Genomic DNA, 22,285 nt, shown 5'->3' on the forward strand with positions numbered 1-22,285 from the left:
TGGAAATAAAGATTAATAGTCCATATATTCCAACTCTGAGACAGTAAGGACATCCTTACTTACATTATAGCTCCATGAGCATTGTAGGAAGATGTGACTCTCCTTTCAATTCGCAGCCCCCACCCCAGTTCCAGCAGCCTCCCCTGCACTGTATGATCTTTGTTCATTCTCCAAATATTCCAAAGATACCGCCTAGTAGTACACCCATTTCTGGGAGCAACTAGAGTCATAGAGATAAACTACTTGGTGCAAAAAGCCTTGACGTCAGCAAGAATTCCTTTAGTACCTTTCACACTACTTCTGATAAACTTCTGCAACCTGAAACAACTAAAGGAAACATCGAACACTTGTAGCACTGTGACAGTCAGAAAAAAGAAACAACTGGCTACTAACCTGTGTCCCTTTAAATATCATTGGTACAATGTTAGATATTTTCTCATTAACCTGATGCACGTCTGAAGAAAATAGTTGTTGAACAGGGGAAGTAGGAATACTACCACTGCACCACAAAAGCTCAACTAAGCCAGGCCTCATGTTAGATATTTTCTAACCAAACTGCTCAGATATACTGTGACATATTTATAGAGCAAGTGGGACCTGAACATAGGCCTCCTGGCTCAGAGGTACGGACACTACCACTGCAACATAGCAGTCCTCCAGGTGGGATGGTTTTGTTGCTGCTGAGACCATTTAGTTGTGAGAGTTAAAGATAGAATGGACTGGAGTGTGGAGCTCCAAACTGACATTACAGGTGGGAAATCAGTATGGCTCACTGATCACTTCTATGATCTGCCAGTTCATAAAATGTTTTCTCTGCGCTTGTACTCAAATGACAGCTGACACAATTTGCCCCAACAATGTCCATGCACATCACATCTATCATTTTAGACCTCCAAGAGCATTAATGGTGACAACAGAACAGGCATTATTTAACTCAATTTCTCACACTACAGTTCTCTTCTTTGTGAGTATTTCCAACTTTGACAGTGTCATGGACCCATAAAAGTATGGGCATTGATTTTGCTCTTTTGGGAAAGGAATCAATTTTATTAATGTAAACGAAGCATATTTTTTTCTCTTGGACTTTTACTTGAGAAAACTAACTTTCCAATCCAAAAATAACATTTTAAAACTAATACATGGACATTATTCTACCAAAAATGAGTGCAAATGCACAAATAAAAATGACCTAAATAATAATCTATTTGGAATTTTACCGCAGTTGTAATCCAAAATAATTGAATAATCCTTCAATAAGTAAACTTTGACAATATTAGAGAAATATTTGAAATTCATCATTGGACAAAGCATTACCCTTGATTCCATATATAGACTGCGTTATCTGACAGCAGTTCAAGTCTTTAAGTAGGAAAACTCCTCTTTCAATTCAATAGACTAGAATCTCTGATTAATGCAGATTATTTTGCTTCTAGGCTTGTGTGGGAGGCCCTGTGCCTTCTAAAGCTGTGATGTTCATACCTGTAAAGAAGAAAGCTGGGATCAGCTGAAGCTTTCAGAATAGTGTAGTGGGCTGAATTTTCCCAGTCCCTGAACAATCTAGGCAATAGTGAGTCAGCTGGGAAAATGGGATTCTTGAACAAACCAAAAAAAGTCAAATTTTCCACCCAAGGTTTGAATAACAAGATGAGAATTTTGCTATTAAATGGCAAGAAGGCCATTTGCATGTGTTAACATCTCAATATGACCTATTCTCACTTCATTTATGTGTAGTTTGCGCTCTCTCATGTGGAACTGGGAAACTAGCTGGTGACAGTTCCTAATATGAAGGTCAGAGCAGGCTCGCCACTTATTCCTCCAGGCCTCTGCCTTGACCAGCCATTCCCATTGCCTCATGACACAATCCATGTGCAGTAACCACCTGCATCATCCATTGACACAGGTTGGCATCAGACATGCAGCAGTCTCACCATATTATCATAGCACAACTTCAACTCACTTAGAATACAGTTTCCCACAATTGTATTGCATATAGGGTTAGGCCACTTTGCAAAAAGGGTCAGGCTGCATCTCATGGATTGGAGCAGAGTGCATCTCAGGGTTCTTAGCTTGCTGACTTAGTACTCTATGCCTATTTGGAATGCTCACAGCATTCCTCAATTGCCTAACCTTGCCTTTTTTTGTGCATTACCATCACATTCAGGCGGCATGTCATCACATATGGATTGTCTTGGCTTTTACAATGGGCACAAAGCCAGGCAACTTCCATAGTAGCCAGCAGTGATGAGGCAAGCGATGGTTAAGTTGTTTTACGGCACTGTGCTATGTCATTGTCACACCTGCAGCATTTGCAGCAAACACACTGAGTGTGCTTTGATCAAAGACCATGTCCCAAAGTAGAAGAGGAGTAGTCCTCAGTCAAGTCAAGGAGGTCTGTCATCAGTCCAGGACCTTAGATGCGGTCATTTGGGTGCTTTGGACAGTCCAGGTCCTGGGTTCCATGTCATTATAGCAGGGGGCTACCATCATTCCCACAGAAAACAGTGAACAAGAGTAAATCAGTGAGGAGCTGCACAGATTGGACCTGTTGTTCTAATTCAGTCAGGGTGTAGGACACGGTTATTATTAAACAATGATAAGGTGTCAATGCCACATTGGTCATTAGGGAAAGAATAATACTAACGTTGACAGGGTTCATAGTATGATACTCAGGATGGACAACTTGTGTAGCTTTATGTTTATAATTCCAGTTACTATGGCAGGTTTTCACACAGGTGATGATGTAAAGTGCCAATACATTTACTATTGTGAGCTTCAATTTGCAATGATGTGTTACCTCTGCCATCTATATTCCCTCTGAAGCTTTCCTTCCCCCCCCCACACCCCACCACCCCCCACCATTACATGCAATGTGAAACATAATGGATTATTTGTGGCTGGCAGCAATTGCGCGACGCGCACAGTTGGGTTTTAAATATGACACTGACAGAACTCCTGGCAGGTCCCAGCCATGGTGAGCAATTACTATAGGTGAGCACTAGATGGCATAATAGAATTCAGACCCACTCAAGGGACTTAATAATAGGGAGATCTTTGTTAAAACAATTTGAGGTTGAATTTGGTTCAGCCTCTTGCCTGTACTGAAATAACTGATTTGAGCTGACTCTTAATAAAATCACTATTGGTTTCATAACCTGGAGTTAAGAAAAAGAAAATCTAGGGCTGGTATTCATGCACCCCAGCTCAAAATGCAGGTGCTTGGATAGTCTATGGATGGTTTACCAGTATGTACTGCAGGCTTGATTTCTAACTCCTGTCAAAGGTATGGGAGAGGTGTGTACAAGAATGGACTCGGATTTTTGCTCCTTGCCACCACTAATTTGCACTGCTGTATTTTAGTGTTAGAGAACTATTATTATACTATTTCATTGTAGGAACATGGACCATTCTGCTTAATTGTATTAATCTTGACACGGCAAATGTGTGTCTTCACTGCAGTGATATTAGCACAGCCCTGAGGATACACAGAACAACTAACCTTTAATTAAATGTCAGATTTTTGTAAGGTCAGAGCCACATTTGAGTGTCATGGGGTTCTGTTCCTCAGAGATTATGTTGCTTCTTTTTCTGTCAGCTGTACTAGACAATTTCTGACTGACATCCTGTCATGCTAGTATTGATATTGCCGTTAATCTTTTCTGGATTTCATCGCATTCGCAAGGATAACGGCTGTGTGAAATAATGACAGAAAGTATATCAACAAGTTTGTACTTACATAGCACGATTCATATCAGCATTCCAAGACATTGTAGGAGTGAAATAAACAAAAATAGTCACTTTTTTAGATTACTTACAATGTGGAACCAGGCCCTTCGGCCCAGCAAGTCCACACTGAAGCACAATCCACCCATACATTTACCCCTTCACCTAACACTACGGGCAATTTAGCATGGTCAATTCACCTAACCTGCTCATCTTTGGACTGTGGGAGGAAACCAGAGCAAACTCACGCAGACACGGGGAGAATGTGCAAACTCCACACAGTCGCCTGAGGTGGGAATTGAACCCAGGTCTCTAGCGCTGCGAGGCGCTAGAGCCAAGCAAGGAGATGATGAGCTGGATTTCGATTTTTGGCTTGTGATCTTGACATCGAGGTGATTTTCCTGTTCCATCCCTAAAGCACACCATCACCTGACAATCAATGCCAGTTTCAAAAAGATGGCCAATAGTTAGCCAAATGGTGCATTTACCATCCAATTTGGGGCAGTGGGCATGGAGAGGAAACTGGGTTTGAGTGTGACAGGCCTATTTTAAATGTTAAATGGCATTTACCTTGGATTGGAAGAAAGATAAATCAATGGGAAGGCTCTCATGCAATGGCAGCCAGTGGTACTTTTGGAGGTGATGACTGCATTCTATTTGTAGAGTGTTGAATTTCCAGAGAGCAGCATACAATGATCAGTGAGCTAGGCAAATAGGCAAGGCCAGACTTGCCTCTTAAAGTGGATAGCTGCAGCATTGTCAGCACATGTGGGTACAGTGTTGCAAGTGCTTTGGTGACCTTCTATGGGCTGGAATACCCAAACAAAAGGCATCCAATTCTGTAGTCACCAACACATCCAGAGGCTGAGCAGCCTGAGGGCACATAGTGTCCTATAACATGGAAAATATTCATGCACTGAGCACTACTGAGCAATTGGAAAATTGCCTACCACAATTAAATGTGGAAGAAGGCTTCATGGTCTTGACACTCTCACTCTTGATCTTGCAGGGAAAGTGAGCTCACAAGTACAGAAAAGTGCTAATTTAGGCGGTGGAGTGTCCTATCAAGTTATTCCAATATCTATGGTTAAAGCTGCCAATGTGAGAGCACATCAGAAAATTAGATGTGGTGAACTGGGCGTTGCCAGTTCATGGCTGGTGAAGTGATCTTCCAATGTTCAGATGATGGTGATTGTGCTCCAGGTTCTTCAATTTCCTCCATGCCAATACATAACCTGTAATGGCTGGAAACGGTTGCTGGCGAACGCAAATTTTCATTAACCCGCTTTTTATATTTACCACATGATCATTTGTGGATGGGGAGTCAGCTCATGACAATGTGAAGTTATTGTCGTCTTCAACAGAGGAAGAAGCCAGCACCAGCACATAAGTCAAGCATGTCCTCCACCAGCATATAGGCTCTCATGTCAGTGGGCCTCACAGAGAGTTTATAACAGACAGCACAGGGTAATCAGCACTTCACTGAAGATGTGACAGAGGCAACGTAATCGGTAAGCAGGTCCTTCTCTAAAGATGAAGATCAGACAGCCATGCTCAGCTGGATGGAAATTCAGAGCCTCAGGAGTCTGACACAAGGCAAGTCACCATGTAGCACTGGCAGGACACATGTGCTCAAATATTGGTGTTCCTAAAGAGAGGAAAGAATCGTGATTAGAGAACGGGGGAGTCCATCCATAAAATGTGCTCCATGAAGGCCTACAAGCCCATGAATCAATGCCACGTTTGCAACTTTTGCCTGGCCAGTGACAATGCTATTGTAAGGATATATGGAGAAAATCCGGATGCTCCCCTGGTGCCAGATACTTTTGGCATCCATGTAAGGGCTGAAGCAGTCAGCAAAGATGTTCAGGAATCCGATCAGCCAGAAAGCCACAGCTTTACAGAGAGGTCCTGTGACCAAGGTACCCTTATTTCAATGTAGTTGGAGCATCCTGTGGCAGAGCCTCCATTGGCACCATATCAATGAATGCCTTGGGTCTCTCAACTGCATGCACTTCACCCTATCAAAGCAGACACTTGATGATTAGATCCAAATTTGTGTCATTTGATAGCATGAAGGCACAAGAGGAACAAGCTAGACTAAATTTGTTGAAAGAGTATGTCAAGTGGAGTCTTGACTTCCAGGTAACGTGGGAAACAATGGAAACTTGTATATTGTGTGAATTTCCTTCTGGAAACGGTAGGTTCTGTGCCAAACTCATCCTAGGATTAGGCATCCTCAGGAGAAAACATGCATCAATTTGTGTCTTTTTTGCCTCCCTTCCATCCTGGTCAATGTTTTGAGGTTTCAGTTGAATCTGAGGAAGCCTGCCCAAGAATGTGCTTCACCAATATTTCCTCCACCTATTTCTCCAAGCAAGTGTATGCCATTTGTTTATATCCCTTCCTTCGAGGTCCATGCCATGCGGTGCTGTGTTAGGAGTGAAGTCCAGACATAGAAGCAAATCCCACAGATCTCAACTCTGGTGAATGGTGAATTCAATTCAATCCAAAGCTGTGAGGTTGCAAGGTGTTAGTCAGGTCCATTACCATTCCCTTGAAAGGAACTATCAACACCATTGCCCCTTGATCAGCTACTCGCAAGGTGTGCCCCAACAAGAGGTGAAAAACAATGTGTTCTTCTACATGGACGCAGAATTCTGCTGCTTTAATAGACCCGATGCTCTGTCATGTTCAGAATACCCCAGTATACCCCATATTGACAGTACATCCCATATTGAAAAGTATCACATTTATGCCTTCCTTGTAGCTCTGTGTACCTTATGACCAGTGAACTGTATTTGCTTTGGAGCACCTGCTGCTCATTGCTATTCATCTCTAACTCAGAGTAGCTCTGCCTACTGTCCAGGGATGCTTTCCTTTTTACCAGAAGTGCTATAATGGCTAGCCGGGCCCCCACCTGTGCTCCACCAACCCCTGGACGTTCACTCCCCCAAATATCACAAGATTCAACAGACCATACCAGCCACAGCCTCTGCACACTCTATCATGGTTTTCCACTTGATGAAGATGTCTGACTCCTTACACTTTTAATAGATCACTGTTAAATACTGAAGAAAGTGAGGACTGCAGATGCTGGAGATCAAAGTCAAAATGTGTGGCACTGGAAAAGCACAGCCAGTCAGGCAGCATCCGAGGAGTAGGCGAGTCGACATTTCAAGCATAATCTCTTCATCAGGAATGGGAGGGGATGGGGCTGGGTGGAAGGAGTCTGGGAATATGACAGGTGGATGAAGGTGGGGGGGGGTGATGATGATAGGTCAGAGCAGAGGGTGGAGTGGATGGGTGGGAAGGAACATGGACAGGTTGGACAGTTCAAGAGGGTAGTGCCGAGTTGGAGCGTTGGATAGGGCAGCACGGTGGCACAGTGGTTAGCACTGCTGCCTCACAGCGCCAGAGACCTGGGTTCAATTCCCACCTCAGGCAACTGACTGTGTGGAGTTTGCACATTCTCCCCGTGTCTGCGTGGGTTTCCTCCGGGTGCTCCGGTTTCCTCCCACAGTCCAAAGATGTGCGGGTCAGGTGAATTGGCCATGCTAAATTGCCCATAGTGTTAGGGGTAGGAGTAGGGGTATGGGTGGGTTGCGCTTCGGCGGGTCGGTGTGGACTTGTTGGGCCGAAGGGCCTGTTTCCACACTGTAAGTAATCTAATCTAATCTAATCTGGTATAAGGTGGGGGGAGGGGAGATGAGAAAACTGGTGAAATCGACATTGATGCCATGTGATTGGACGGTCCCAAGGCAGAAGATGGGATGTTCTTATCTTTACTTATCTCATCTTCCAGCTTGGGATCCTTCAACCACATGGAATCAATGTCAGTTTCACCAGTTGGCTCAGCTACCCTCCTCCCATGTTATCCCAGATCCAGTTCTCCAACTCAGCACCACCCTCTTGGACTGTCCTACCTGTCCATGTTCCTTCCCTTCTATCTGCTCCACCGTCTGCTCTGACCTATCACCATCACCTTCCCTCCCCCCCCCACCTTCATCTACCTATCGCATTCCTAGCTACCTTCCCCCCCACCTTCATCTACTTATCGCATTCCTAACTACCTTCCCCCAGCCCCACACCCCTCCTATTTATCTCTCAGCCCCATTGAACCCCACCCCCCCCCCCTCACCCCGCCAACATTCCTGATAAAGAGATTATACTCAAAACATCAACTCTTCAGCTCTTCGAATGCTGCTTGACTGGCTGTGCTTTTCCAGCACTACACTTTTTCACTGTTAAATACACCCACCTATTCTAGTTAGCTCCCTCCTGCAATGTCATCTCCTCTTTATAAAAAGATTGTGTCCTTGCATGTTACCCCAAATTCAACTTCTGCCTTTCAGCAGACTCTCAACTGATTTGTTATAACTGTCAATTGTTGACCCAACACTTTAAAGAGAGTTGCCACTACATAATACCCGAAGTCTTCACCAAAATGACTATGACCGCATGAGAACCGAGCACACTGTACAGTGATGCAAAATTGTTAGCATGCTCACCTCTATTTGGGATAATTCCTCAGCCTATTGAAAGTTCCATCTATGATCATTTGAGACTAAAGATTTGATCAAAAATGTAGATTTGTTGTGAGTGTTTTAAAGGAGAATAGAAAAATAGAGAGGTTAATACATTGAAAAAGACATAAATGGGACTGAAATTTAAGCTTGGAAGAATAATCTTGTATTTCCATCACGAGTGTACATTTTTAATTAAACTTTTGGATTGGAAGTAAACTTTTTTTTGTGCTAATACCACTTTTTTTGATTGGAAATCACTGAAGTAAGTTTATTTTGGCATGGTACTTGTCTAATTTATAACTGATTAATATTTATTATTGAATGAGTTGGTCAATAAATGCATTCACTCAGGTAACCAAAGGAAACCTAACATTTGATTATTATTTCAGATAAATGATTATTTTTGATTTTTAACATGTAACTATCATCAAAGAATAAGTATGATTACAGTTTACTACAAGTTTCACTTCATTTAATAATGATTGAGAAAGAATCTAAGCTTGCCTACAACTTTTGAAATTATTAAGAAATACTGAGAAATGCAAGTCTTAACAAAATAAAGCATTACTTATATTAATTTCCACATAGTTCCTATAATTCTAATAATTGATGTTTGATTTCACTAAGTTAAATATTTCTCCCTAATTATTTTTCAGTTGCAACTTTCAAATGTAGACACAGTTACTTGCTATTACTCCATTTTACTGTTATAAAAGCATGCGAAAACCTCATTAAAAATGACCAGCTGATCCATCAAGCCTGTCTCAGGTAGTCATGGTACAACTGCACATCATGACCACAAGTGTTCCTATTCACCAAATTATTTAATCTCCTGGCAAAGATTTAAAAAACCAATTTGAAAAATGTTTAGACTACTTGAGGGAAATTTTGGAAATTTATCTCCAATGTCCAGTGGTGTTCAAAATATTTTCCAGGAGACTATGTTGATATTTCACCTTATTTCTTGATTATGTCACAAAGCTAGTCCTTTTATTTTCTAAAAGCTGTTCTTTGGCTCAAGGATACTCTGTCCTTGATTTTTTCAGAGGGGTAGTAAACCAGGCTGGGCTCCAATCAGTCTGGTTTGGTCCAGAGATGAAAAGGATATTGTGATGCATTTGGTTTATAGGTAAACAGATGAGACTTCAGGCCAAAATGGTCATATTTTAGAAGTGACCTGTAGAATGAAAGGGGACTGGTCAGCTCTGTAGCTGAGCAGTTTAGTTTAGTCCAGAACTGGTTGGGAGTTCAACAGTGAACTGTGTGGAAACTCTCTCTTCTGCCCCTCTAACGACAACCTGTAAGCATCTGAGCTTTTTTTGTACTGTGTTTTAGAGGGGTTATGGTTATTGGGACTATTGTGTATATTCAGAATAGCATACTTAAGTCTAGTTTGGATAGACTGGGTTCTGTTGGGGTTCTTTATTCTGTTTTTCATGTTTTATTGTGTAATTTTGTGAATACATTTTTTTGTCTGTTTTAAACCTGGGAGTCAACCTCGCTAACTTAATCCAGGTAATTTTCACTGTACACTTACCAAAACAAATTTCAAAGTTATACTCTGGGCTGCCTGTTTAAGAATGTTTCGAGTGATCTGGCCTAATCCATAACAGATTTTAGGCTCTTTGCAGGATTTTAAACAGCAAGTGGTAGGTGCTAGTGTCTTTATTTTGAGTGTTGATTTGGTTGGGTAGGACAAAGCTTGGGATAGTAATGGTTCTTTCAGTCACCAAAGGTTTTCTGGATGTGGATGCGGTGACTTTGGAAGTTTTGCAAAAAGTGAATAAGACCAAGTTGCGGGAATGAGCAGAGAAGCTGGAATTGGAACTGCCTGCTTCTGTGAGGAAAGGAGAGATAATTACAGCAGTAGCTCAGCATTTAAACTTGGCTGGAGAAACCATCAGAATCTATAGAGATGGCAAGAATTCAATTGCAAATGAAGCAGCTTCAGTTAGAGGCGAGAGATAGGAAAGGGCAGCAGGAATGAAACAGTTTCAGTTACGGTTAAAAGCAGAAGCAAGGGAGAAAGAGAGAGCAGAGAAAGAAAAAGAAAGCTTTTGAACTTCAAAAACTGACAATTAAAAAGGAAAGTTTGCTTAAAAGGCTGGAGATAAAGGCTGAGGGTGGCTTAGCAAGGAAGAAAGTGAGAATGAGCAAGTCCCTGGTAGTCAGAAACCTAGTGAGAAACTGTTTAATTATGTTCAAGCATTGCCTAAAATGATGAGATGGACGTGGAAGCCTTTTCATTTAATTTGAAAAGGAGGCTAAACAAATGCAGTGGCAAGTGGCAATGTGGGTTTTGCTGATTCAAATGAAACTTGCAGGGAGGGCTGTTGAGGTATTCTATAGAGGAGGTATCTGGGGAGTTTGAGGAGATGAAAAACTCAACTTTAAATGCATATGAGCTTGTACCAGAAGCCAATTGACAACATTTCAAGAATCTAAGGACGGACCTGGTCAAACCTATACTGAGTTTGAAAGGATCAAGCAGAGTAATTTCGATAAGATAGATAAGAGCTTTAAAAATCGAGCAAAACTATGATGCCCTTAGAGAGGTAGTTATTTTGGAGGAATTCAAAGATTCACTGCCTGAGTAATGCAAACTCATGTGGAAGAGCAGAGAGGTAAAACAGTAAGGTTAGTAGCTGAAGTGGCTGATGATTACGAGCTGGTCCGTAAAACATGGTTTGGCTTCCAGAGTCAATTTCAGTCCATGAGGGGTAGAAATTGGGACAAAGAGAAATCTTCACGTGGAAAGGGAAAGGTAGATCTCAGTGAAGACTATAAAGAAACTTACCACATAGTAAGAAAGAAACAGTTGAGGGGGACAAAGAAGTTAAAAAGTTCCAGAGTTTTCATTGTAATAAAGTGGGTCACACGAAATCAGTGTTGGTGGGCTAGGAGAAAGCCTGATGTAGGAAAACCAGACAAGCTTGGAAGGTTTTGTTGGACTAGTAACAAAAAGCACAAGGGAAGTTAGACAACTGCCTCAGAGTGTATAAGATGATCAGAGGTTGATTGAGGAGGAAGTGCCAGATCTACTGATAAAATACGTATGCAATGGTAAAGTTTATTCACATAGGCCAGGAGCACTAGGAAAAGAGATTACAATATTAAGGGACATAGGATCCTCTCAGTCTGTAATGCTCAAGGATGAGGAGATATGTACTTCTGAGGGACTATTGCCAGAAAAGGTACTGATAACAGGAATTCATAGTGAGACAAAAGTGCTCCATTATGTAAAGTGAGGCTAGAGAGTCCAGAGAAGAGTGGAGCATTTGTGGTAGGATACTGGACAAACTCTCAGCTCCAGGAATATAATTTGTCCTTACAAATGATATAGCTGACTCACTGGTAGGTGTGCTGCCTACTCTAGTTGAAAAGCCAGTGGAGATGCAGGCAACTGAAGACAAGGAGAATGTTTATCCAGGAATTTTCCCTGATTGTGTGATCACAAGATCACAGAGGCACAAGCTGATGCAGGAGGGATCAAAAGGCACAAATAAGGAAGCAGACACAGCGTTATCTGAGACTTTTTTTGATCAGAGAAGTGGCACAGAGAAGGAGCAAATAGTTAAACATGCAAGTATCTTTAGCTCTGCTAAGTTGACAGAAATTATAGCAGAAAGATGAGAACTTAAAAAAAGTTATATCAAAGGGCATTTACAGAGGAGAGTGAATGCAACCCTGTGTGTTATTACTTAACAAATGATATCTTTAAGGAGGAAATGGAGACCATCACACAGTCAAGCAGATGAGAGATAGGCAGAGATTCATCAAATTGTTTTGCCAGTAGGCTATAGAAAGGAGGTGCTACAAGGGGCACATGAACTACCACTTGGAAGTCATTTAGGTGTGAGGAAAACACAAGCTAAAATATAAAGGCATTTTTGCTGGCCTGGATGACACAAAGATGCAGTTGAAGTTTGCTAGACATATCATACATGTTAGCTAATCAGAAAACCACAGACAGTAATAAAAGCTGCATCTTTAGTATCTATTCCAGCATTTGAGGAATCTTCCACAAGAGTCTTGATTGATTCCGTCAGTCCCCTGCCTCAAACAAAAAGTAGAAATAAGTATTTATCAACAATAATGGATGTGTCGACTAGATTTCCAGAGGCAATCCCATTATGCAACATCACAGCAAAAAGGGTTGTAGAAGAATTACTTAATTTTTTTATTAGATACAGACTACCAATAGAGATCCAGTCAGATCAAGGATTAAACTTCACATCTAAACTATTCAAGGAGGTTATGGATACTTAGGGAATAAAAGAAATTCAAATCTACTCTGTACCACCCAGAATTGTAGGGAGTGCTAGAGAGATGGCATCAAGCATTAAAGACCATGTTGAGGGCTTATTGTCAGGATTATCCAGATGATTGGGATAAGGGAGTTCTGTTTGTTTGATTAAAGTGAAATTAAATAGTCAGAATTCAGAGATCACCTATTTGGACTATGTGTCAAATTTTAAAGAGCTGGAGAGTTGGCTAAACAGTCTGTTAAAGTACCACAGCACACAATGAAATAGGACGCGGATAAGAAATCACAAATTCACAATGAGGATAAGGTATTGGTGTAACTTCCAGTGACAGGTGGGCCTTTAAAAGCCAGGTTTAGTGAACTTTATCAAAGTGAGAGGAAATTGAATGAGGTGAACTACTTGATAAGGACTCCAGACAGGAAGAAATCTCACAGAGTGTGTCATGTGAATATACTCGAAAGGTATTTTGACAGGGAAGAAAAGCAAGAGGAGAAGGTGTTAATGATTACAGCACACAAGGAAGAACAAAGTTCAGAGGATTCTGAATTGGACATTCCTCAAATCAAATTGGACAATGAGGAAGTTGGCAAAAATTGGGATAAATTATTGAGTTATCTCCCACAAGAAAATCAAATGACCTGAAAGAGTTATTGCTATAACATGGGGAGATATGTGGAAATAAACTGGGAAATACTAACCTAATTGTGCATGATGTAGATATAGGAGATGCTATTCCGATTAAACAACATCCTTATAGGCATAATCCTCTAAAGTTGGCACAGGTTCAGAAGGACATAGAGCGCATGCTCCAAGATGGCATAATCCAAGTGAGTTACAATGACTGGAGCTCACCCATAGTCATGGTGCCAAAGCCAGATGGTTTCCAACAATTATGTGTGGACTGTCGCAAAGTCAACCCAGTTACAAAGACTGATGCATATCTAACTCCGCAGTTGGAGGACTGTGTCAAAAAAGTGGGACAAGCAAATTACATTTCTAAGTTGGACTTGCTCAGAGGCTACTGGCAAGTACCTCTGTCAGAGAGAGCAAAGGCATTTTCAGCTTTCGTAACACCAAATGGACTATATCAGTTCAAAGTCATGTCATTTGGTATGAAAAACGCACCAGCCACATTTCAGAGACTGACTAATAAGGTCATTGCTGGATTACCCAAATGTGTTGTTTACATTGATGACCTGGTGATTTTTAGTCACTCATGGAAAGAACATTGATAGTATTTATTGGACTAGTTCGATCAACTTCGGAAGGCAGGCTTGGTGGTAAACCTTGCTAAAAGTGAATTTGCCAAAGCCAGAGTCACTTTACTGAGCCATGTTGTTGAACCAGTGGACCCATGGGATACAAAAATGAAAGTAATTGGGGAATTTCCCACACCGTTGATGAAAAGAGCGTCAACTTTAGGATTGAGTTTGTGGGATTGAGTGGATTTTACAGCAAGTTTGTGCTGAACCTTAGCAGTGTGGCTGCTCCATCCACTGTTAAGAAAAGGGCAAGAAGTTTCAGTGGACAGCGGACCTTCAAAAGGCATGTGACAGTCTAAAAACTGTGTTAACCACTGCCCCAGTATTAGCCCCACCAGATTACACAAAACCTTTCAAGTTGGCTAACGATGCCAGTGATGTGGGTGTTGGTGCGGTGCTCCTACAGGACGATGACGAAAGGATAGAAAGACCCATCAGGCAATTTTCCAGGAAGTTGAATGTTCATCAACAGAAATATTCAACAGTGGAGAAAGAGACTTTAAGTTTGGTGTTGGCATTGCAATATTTCGGGGTTTATATTATCAGCAATGCATCTGAGACAATCATATACACTGATCATAACCCATTGGCATTTGTGAAAAATTTTAAGAACAAAAATGCCGGACTGTTTAGATGGAGTTTGTTGTTGCAGCCATTCAGTTAGACAATTGTGCATGTGACAGGTCGCAAAAACATGCGTTATCGAGACTCAAATGAGATATGGAGGCATTTGGTAGCGGGTGTAATGCAGCCTGAATTTGCATATGGTTCTGCATGTTTGCACGTTTATAGTTAGTATAGTGGATATGTGTATCTAGACTACTAACCAGGTTTTCGAAGGGTTAAAAATCAAGCCATCTTTTGATATTGATGGTTCGTTTTTTTAAGGGGGGAATTGTCACAAAACTAGTCTTTTTTTTTCTAAAATCTGTTCCTTTTCTCAAGGATACACGGTCCTTGATTTTTTTCAGAGTGATAATAAACCAAGCCGGGCTCCAAACAGTCTGGTTTGATATAGAAATGAAAAGGATATTGAGAGGCCTTTTATATCTATGTAAACAGATGAGACTTCAGGCTAATGTGGTCATGTTTTAGAAGTGACCTCTATAATGAAAGGGGACTGGTCAGCTCTCTAGCTGAGCAGTTTAGTTTAGTCCAGAACTGGTTGGGAGTTCAACAGTGAACTGAGTGGAAGCTCTCTCTTCTGCCCTTCTAACTTCAATCTGTAAGCATCTGACTCTTTCTGTACTGTGTTTTAGAGGGGGTTTGCTTATTGGGACTGTGGTGTATATTTGGAACAGCATACTTATGTCTAGTTTGGATCGACTGAGTTTTGTTGGGGTTCTTCATTCTGTTCTTTGTGTTTCTTTGTAATTTTGTGAGTAAATTTTTTGTCTGTTTTAAACCCGGTAGTCAACCTCGCTAAATTAATTCGAGTAATTTTCACTGTACACTTACTGAAACAAATTTCAAAGTTATGGTCTGGGCTGCCTGCTTAAGAATGTTTTGAGTGGTCTGGCCTAGTTCATAACAATTAATCTAAAGTAGTTTGCACTCTTAGTGAAATGAAACTGTTTTACCTTTCAGCTTGTGAAATGATACGTCTCTTTTGGTTAATAGTGACTCCAATATCTAACTCCAAAAGTAGCCTGAAGATTATTACCGAACAATAACTGGAACTCTTACCAATTTTTATAAATGCACCACAGAAATCATCCTAACTGGATGCATCACAGCTTGGTATGGTAACTGCTCTGCCGGAGACCACAAGAAACTGTAGAGTTGTGAACACTGCCCAATCCATCATGAAAACCAGCCTTCTTTCTATTGAGCTGAAAAATGTGTTGCTGGAAAAGCGCAGCAGGTCAGGCGGCATCCAAGGAGCAGGAGAATCAATGTTTCAGGCATAAGCCCTTCTTCAGGAATAAGCTTCATTCCTGAAGAAGGGATTATGCCCGAAATGTTGATTCTCCTGCTCCTTGGATGCTGCCTGACCTGCTGTGCTTTTCAAGCAACACATTTTTCAGCTCTGATCTCCAGCATCTGCAGTCCTCACTTTCTCCTTCTTCCTATTGACTCCGTCTAACTTCCCACTGCCTCGGGAAAGCAGCCGACACCATCAAAGACCAATCCCACCCAGCTATACTCTCTTCCATCAGGCAGAAGATACAAATGTTTGAAAACACATACAAGCACACTTAAGAATAGCTTCTTCCCTGTTGTTGTCAGACTTAAGAACAGACCTCTCATTTATTAGAGTTGATCTTTCTCTGCAGCTATAACACTAAATTTTGCATTCTGTTCTATTACCATTATATACTTATATAAGGTATTATTTGTCTGGTTAGCATGCAAAACAACACTTTTCACTGTATCGCAGTACATATGACAATAATAAATCAAATCAAAATATAAATGCCAACATTATGTTAATTTGTCTGTTAGATTTATCTTCATGAAAACATACTGAGGTTAATAGCTATCAAAATCACTGATGTGCGAACTGAACACAGAGAGTGATGCGTTCTCTGCATTGGACACATTTATGAGGTGCAAGTCCCTGAATTTTCAACTTGATAAAATAGAGCTTTCCAAGAAAAATGTTAACTCCCTGAGAAGGTCTTATTTAAAAGTAATTATTAATGCAGAACATGCCCTCAAAGAATTCATTGACCAGATTGTTCTCAGAGATTTTTGAAGAAAATGTGATGGTGACAGAACCTATTATCAATGGTTGAGGATAAAATGCAGTGGTATCTAGACAGTATTGCAGTCAGTAATGAAACATTTTCTCTTTTCAGCTATCTAAGTGAGCCTTGGTGCATGAGTATCTATCATGATCGCTTCATGGACTTCAAACAAGAAGTGCGGCAATTACTGGAATCCCACAAGGTATCTCATTATCTTTTATGGTTACTGTTTTGAAAGTGAAAACATATTTTCACAATACAAAAGAAAAGGACTGTGGAATACTGCTGAAATCCAAACTAAAAACGGAAATTGCTGGAAATACCCAGCAGGTCAAATAGAATCTACGGAGACTGAAGTGGCTGGAGACTGAATTTAGTAAATTAAAAGCAGAAGTGAAGAATAATCAGCACAATTTACTTTATAGTTTCCTGACTGCTGATTGTTTATTCCTGTGTGAACAGGTTGTTGGCCACCTGGTCTAATAACGTGACGGCAGGGTGGCGGGGAGGGGGATTTACATTTTATTGTTTTAATTTGAGTTTTACTGACAGTGCTGGAAACCTGAGGCAGGCTCTCTACCTAGCCCAGTTCGGGAACTGGCAGCATACTCAGCTGTTCCAAGGAAGCCAGATCTGACTTCCAAAGTTGCCTGGTACACACACACATACACACACACACACACACACACACACACACACACACACTCCGGGAGTAAAAATTGTGCATATTACATGCTATACTGTCAGGATATTTTTGCACCTTTGGCTATCCAATGCCAAATGTTGCTGTAGTTATAAACCCAGTGTTCACCAGCCGAGTCATTACATAATTTCATGGTGGTAGCCATTTTGCAACTAAAGAAAGCAAATTTTGTTAAATGTAGCCATGAGACAGTAAAGAACTTGAATATTGTTGCAAAAAGAGGCACTTTGTCAAAACTTTTATCTTCCAAGAAAAAACAATGTGAAGGGAAAACAAAATTTGAAGTGTATGAGAGAGAGTGCAGAATGGTTTCCAAGTTGACTTTGATTAGTCAGGATGTTGCCATGGAGAATAAAAGTATGTAACCTGTGTATTCTCCATGGCCCTTGAGCCAGTTTTCACTCTGGTCATGGCAGACCATCAAGCTCAATACCCTAACCCTGCCTTCCCCCTATATCCCTTGATCTCTTTAGTCTCAAGAATTATATCTCCCTCCTTCTTGAAAACATGATGCTTTGGCCTCAACCACATTCTGTGGTAGTGAATTCCACAGGCTCACCTCTCTCTGGGTGAACAAATTACTCCTCATCTCAGTCGTAAAAAGGTTTAGCCCTTATCCTTAAACTAAGACCCCTGCTTCTAGATTCCCTCACCATCAGGAACATATTCATGCATCTAATCTGTCTAATCCTGTTAGAATTTTATGGTTTCTATGAGATTTCTTGTCATTCTTCTAAACTCCAGTGAACACAATCGTAATCAACACAATTTATCTTCTGCCATTCTAGGAATCAATTGGTAAACCTTTTCTGCACTCCCTATATAGCAAGAACATCCACAATATTTCAGGTGTGGCCTCACCAAACCCTGTATAATTGCAACAAGATATCCTTGTTACTGTACTCAAATCCTTTTGCTATGAAGGTCAATATATAGTTTGCCTTATTTACTGCCTGTTGCACCTGCACACTTACTTTCAGTGATCGCTGCATGAGGACACCCAGGTCTGTTGAACACTGCCCTTGCTCAATTCGCAGCCATTCACATCATAATCTATCTTCCTATTTTTGCTACCAAAGTGGATAACCTCACATCTATCCACATTATACTGCATCAGCCATGCATTTGTCCACTCACTCAACCTGTCCGAATTACACTACAACATCTCTGTATCCTCCTCACAGCTCACCCTTTCACCCAGCTTTGTGTGAAAAATTTGAGATATTACATTTAGTTCCCTCGTCTAAATCATGAACATATGAATAGATGGTGTCCTGGGCTGGCTAACCACCACCTGCCATTCAGAAAACAACCCATGTATTCCTACTGTTTATTTCCTGTCTGCCAACTAATTTTCTATCCATCTGAAAGCACTACCCAAACTCATGCACTTTAATCTTACACATTAATCTCTTTTGTGGGACTTTGGAAAAAGCCTTCAGAAAGTCCGAATGGACCACATCCATTGGTTGCCTGATCAACTCTAATAGTTACATCCTGGAAGAATTCAAGATTTTTCAAGCATGATTTCACTTGTGTAAATACATAATGATGTCCTATGGATCTCTACAAATTTCACGTAAACTGTAAACCAGGCAGGTTGACTCTGATTGATCAAGGCATTACCCTAAGAAATTAAACAGAGAATGACTGTCACTTATTTTGTTGTGTGAAAACAGGCAGTTATGTATGTACCTGTGAAGAAGAGAGCCCCATGTATTAGTTCATGTAGTTTCCCATATCAAATCCTGGTAACCATTAAAAATCACACATCAGGTTATACGCCAACTGGCTAGCTTTCAAATAAACCTGTTGGACTATAACCTGGTGTTGTGGGTGATTTTTAACTTTGTCCACTCCAATCCAACAGCGGCTCCTCCACATACTGGAAACCCAACTGACAACTCTAATTTGGTTGTCAGCATAATCTTTGTGTACTTAGGATTTAGCAAGTGTTGCCCAGTCACAGTCACACCAGTACTGAAACTCAGATAGATTAGATTAGATTAGATTACTTACAGTGTGGAAACAGGCCCTTCGGCCCAACAAGTCCACACCTACCCGCAGAAGCGCAACCCACCCATTCCCCTACATTTACCCCTTTACCAAACACTACGGGCAATTTAGCATGGCCAATTCACCTAACCTGCACATCTTTGGACTGTGGGAGGAAACCGGAGCACCCGGAGGAAACCCACGCAGACACGGGGAGAACGTGCAAACTCCACACAGTCAGTCACCTGAGATAGTTGTGCCACTAACAGGATGTTGTCATCAAGTCAAAACATTCTTCCAATCACACTAACGGATCATTCGATAAATAAATGTCAATGTTGCTCGATACGTAGGCCGTACGGGTCAACGAACAGGAGATTATATCAAACAGCACAACTCCTTGAATATTCATAATAAGCAAGGTGCTGACTGTCCCCAGTCAGCGCGTTCCCTATCTAAACAGGAAACAGATTAATCTGATCTCGCTGGTGTTGGTACCTCCCATCAGTACTTCCAATCCATATTTCCTTTCAAAACAGTTACCACACTAAATGTTTTTTTTCAAAAAGGTTATGAACAGTGTGTTTTGGAACACACTGAGCGCACCAAAAGCATAATTTAAATGTTTATTTTCTCTCTGTTGTGAGACTGTCACCTGCCTATGGGAGTGCATGTAAATGGTGTTTTAGCTAATATTTATTCAACGTTTGCTGCTAATGGGGACCTATCTGTGAGCGTGTGGCTAATTATCTGTGAAGGTTTTGGAATGCGTCGTGTTAATTATGAGTTAAGATGATTCCTTTATTTGACCGTGTTTTGACCTGCCCTTTGCACTTTCTTGAGGAAAGCGTGAATTTCCGTTCAGTTTATGGTCCAGTTAAGTCTGAAGCTGAGGCCTGTGAAATAATGTTTGTTAGGTCCATTATGATTCCTTTCTGCTTGATAAATCACAGTGAGATCAGTGAGCTGTGGCTGGTTCTCGAACTTGGTCGTCATAAGATTGTGTTTTTTTTTCCCCTTTCACCGCAAGATGAATGTCGAGGAGCCGATCGACGAGCTGATTCGTCGGATAGCGGATGGAGAGCTGCTGGTACCAGGAAATACCAAGGAATTTTTGGAGCAGCAATTTGCGAAAGACGGTTACCAGAAGTTGGTAGAAAAAAGCCTCCTAAACTACCTGAGCTACAATCGTTACCACCTCCCAATGTTTGCAAGGCCTGGTATTGTTTAGATATCAACAGTGAGGGAGGGGTTTGTATTGAAATTAATTTCCCTTAATGTTTGCTCAGTCCAGAAAACTTTGCCAATGATCAGTTTATTGGACATTAACTTTGTATATCCCAGTCCAACACCGACATCTCCAAATCAGTTTATTGGAGGCACGCTGTTGATGCACTTAGCCAGAAGATGGCGCACGATTACAAGGCTAATGGATGGGAGGTGGAAGCCCCCTCTCTCTCTCTCCACAAGATTTCGTTTCCTTTAAAATGTTTTACTCGAGTGTAGCTTTTCGTGTACAACAAATAAAGCGGTGTTCATTTCCTCGAATGCAAGGTGTTTGTCAGTCTTGTGCACCGTTTTGCCCCTGCATTCAGCGTGAAGCTGGTTGGGAAACAGCACCTGATCCACACACTCTCACAGGCAACAGGAAGAACATGGGGGGAGATCTCTTTCCAGGGAAATTTCACCCTGAACAAGAGGGTGTGGACCATATGCAAAGTTAATGCTGAAAAGATTATTCTTTCACGTGTTACTCTTGGCGATGAGCTTGTGGTATTTTCGCCGGACTATTAATAGAGACGAAAAAAAACTGCAGGTGCTGGAAATGTGAAACAAAAACAGAAAGGTTTGGAGAAATTCAGCAGGTCTGGCAGCCTTTGTGGAGAGAGAAACGGTTCATGTTCATTAACTCGAAACGTTATCTCTGTTTACTCTGCACGGGGGCTGCCAGATCGACCGACTTTCTCCAGCCCTTTCTGTTTTTAAATTCTGTTTATTAATTCAGAGACCAAGGTAAATGTTCTGGGAGAGGGTTCATCCTCCGCCCTGGCAGATGGTAGAATTTGAACTCAGTAAACATCTGGAATTAAGAGTCTAATGACCCTGAAACAATCGGCGATTGTGGGGAAACCCCTTTTGGCTCAGGGAAGGAAATCTGCTGACCTTCCCTGGTCTGGCCTACATGTGACTCCAGACCCATAGCAATGTGGGTGACTCTTAACTGCTCCCTGGGCAATTAGGGACGGGCTGGGTAAGGAGGTCACACACATCCTGTGAATGAATATTTAAAAATTACACCAGAAATCACTTCAGAGCTGTGACTGACTGTTCTTGCTTCACATTTAAAAGCAATTTAATTTTTTTTTTAAATCCAGTGATGGTGATTATTTTCCGGTCCCCATATTGTTTTGCCTTTAACACTTGCTGACTGTTTAAGTGGGGCAAGGGATACTGAGATTGGATGTACGCCCCACCTCAGTAATTCCAAGCGATGGTTCACTGGAGAGGGTCTTCAGCTCGCGACCTGTAAAGAGCATCGATTGACCTGAGTCTCTCTGGCCGAACCCCATTTGGGTATTTCCCGTCGGCTTAAACCTTTAGCTATAACTCCTGTGAGCGCTGACTGAAGGCGACTCGTTGGAGATTTATTAACAGATCGGAAAGAGTCCCGTGGAGTTTCAGATTCTCCAAATGTGAATGTTCTCTTTTTTTAAAAAAAAACAAATGTTTCTGCCGTTTTACAACAATGAAATGACATTGTCCTTTCGGGAACATGTCACCGAAGGTGGGCTTTACCGTTCATTCTGGAATTAAAAAATAAAACTGGGCATTATTTAGATCAAGGTAGAGAGAATATTCCCGAAGGAATAAAAGTTTCGCTTTCAAATGGGTTGGGGGGGTGCATTTGTAATCAACTAGTACCGTTACATTTTGTACATGTATTAATAATATTTCTCAGCAGACAGGCGGCTGGGGGGTTTGTTCTTGTGACGAGTGTGAAAGGTTTCTGACAGATGTAGATCTTACTGTTGGAATCGGTGTGTGGCCTTCCAGCCTGTGGGTTGGGTTTTCTCTCTCTCTCTCTCTCTGAGTTTGTCGCTGGGCTGTGTGTGCACAC

At 41.4% G+C, this 22,285-nt stretch overlaps 1 protein-coding gene across 1 annotated transcript in view; it reads left to right on the top strand.

Annotated features, from left to right (window-relative positions):
* cfap61 (cilia and flagella associated protein 61) overlaps positions 1 to 20,398 on the top strand; it is a 236,030-nt gene extending 215,632 nt beyond the window's left edge. Inside the window, exons 25-26 of the mRNA XM_060831159.1 lie at positions 16,581 to 16,671; positions 20,210 to 20,398. Of these exons, the coding sequence (XP_060687142.1) occupies positions 16,581 to 16,671; positions 20,210 to 20,398 (280 nt within the window). The remainder of the gene's footprint in view (positions 1 to 16,580; positions 16,672 to 20,209) is intronic.
* Positions 20,399 to 22,285: the final 1,887 nt, after the last annotated feature.

This window comes from Hemiscyllium ocellatum, chromosome 10, assembly GCF_020745735.1.
Source record: "Hemiscyllium ocellatum isolate sHemOce1 chromosome 10, sHemOce1.pat.X.cur, whole genome shotgun sequence".
Taxonomy (NCBI): domain Eukaryota; kingdom Metazoa; phylum Chordata; class Chondrichthyes; order Orectolobiformes; family Hemiscylliidae; genus Hemiscyllium; species Hemiscyllium ocellatum.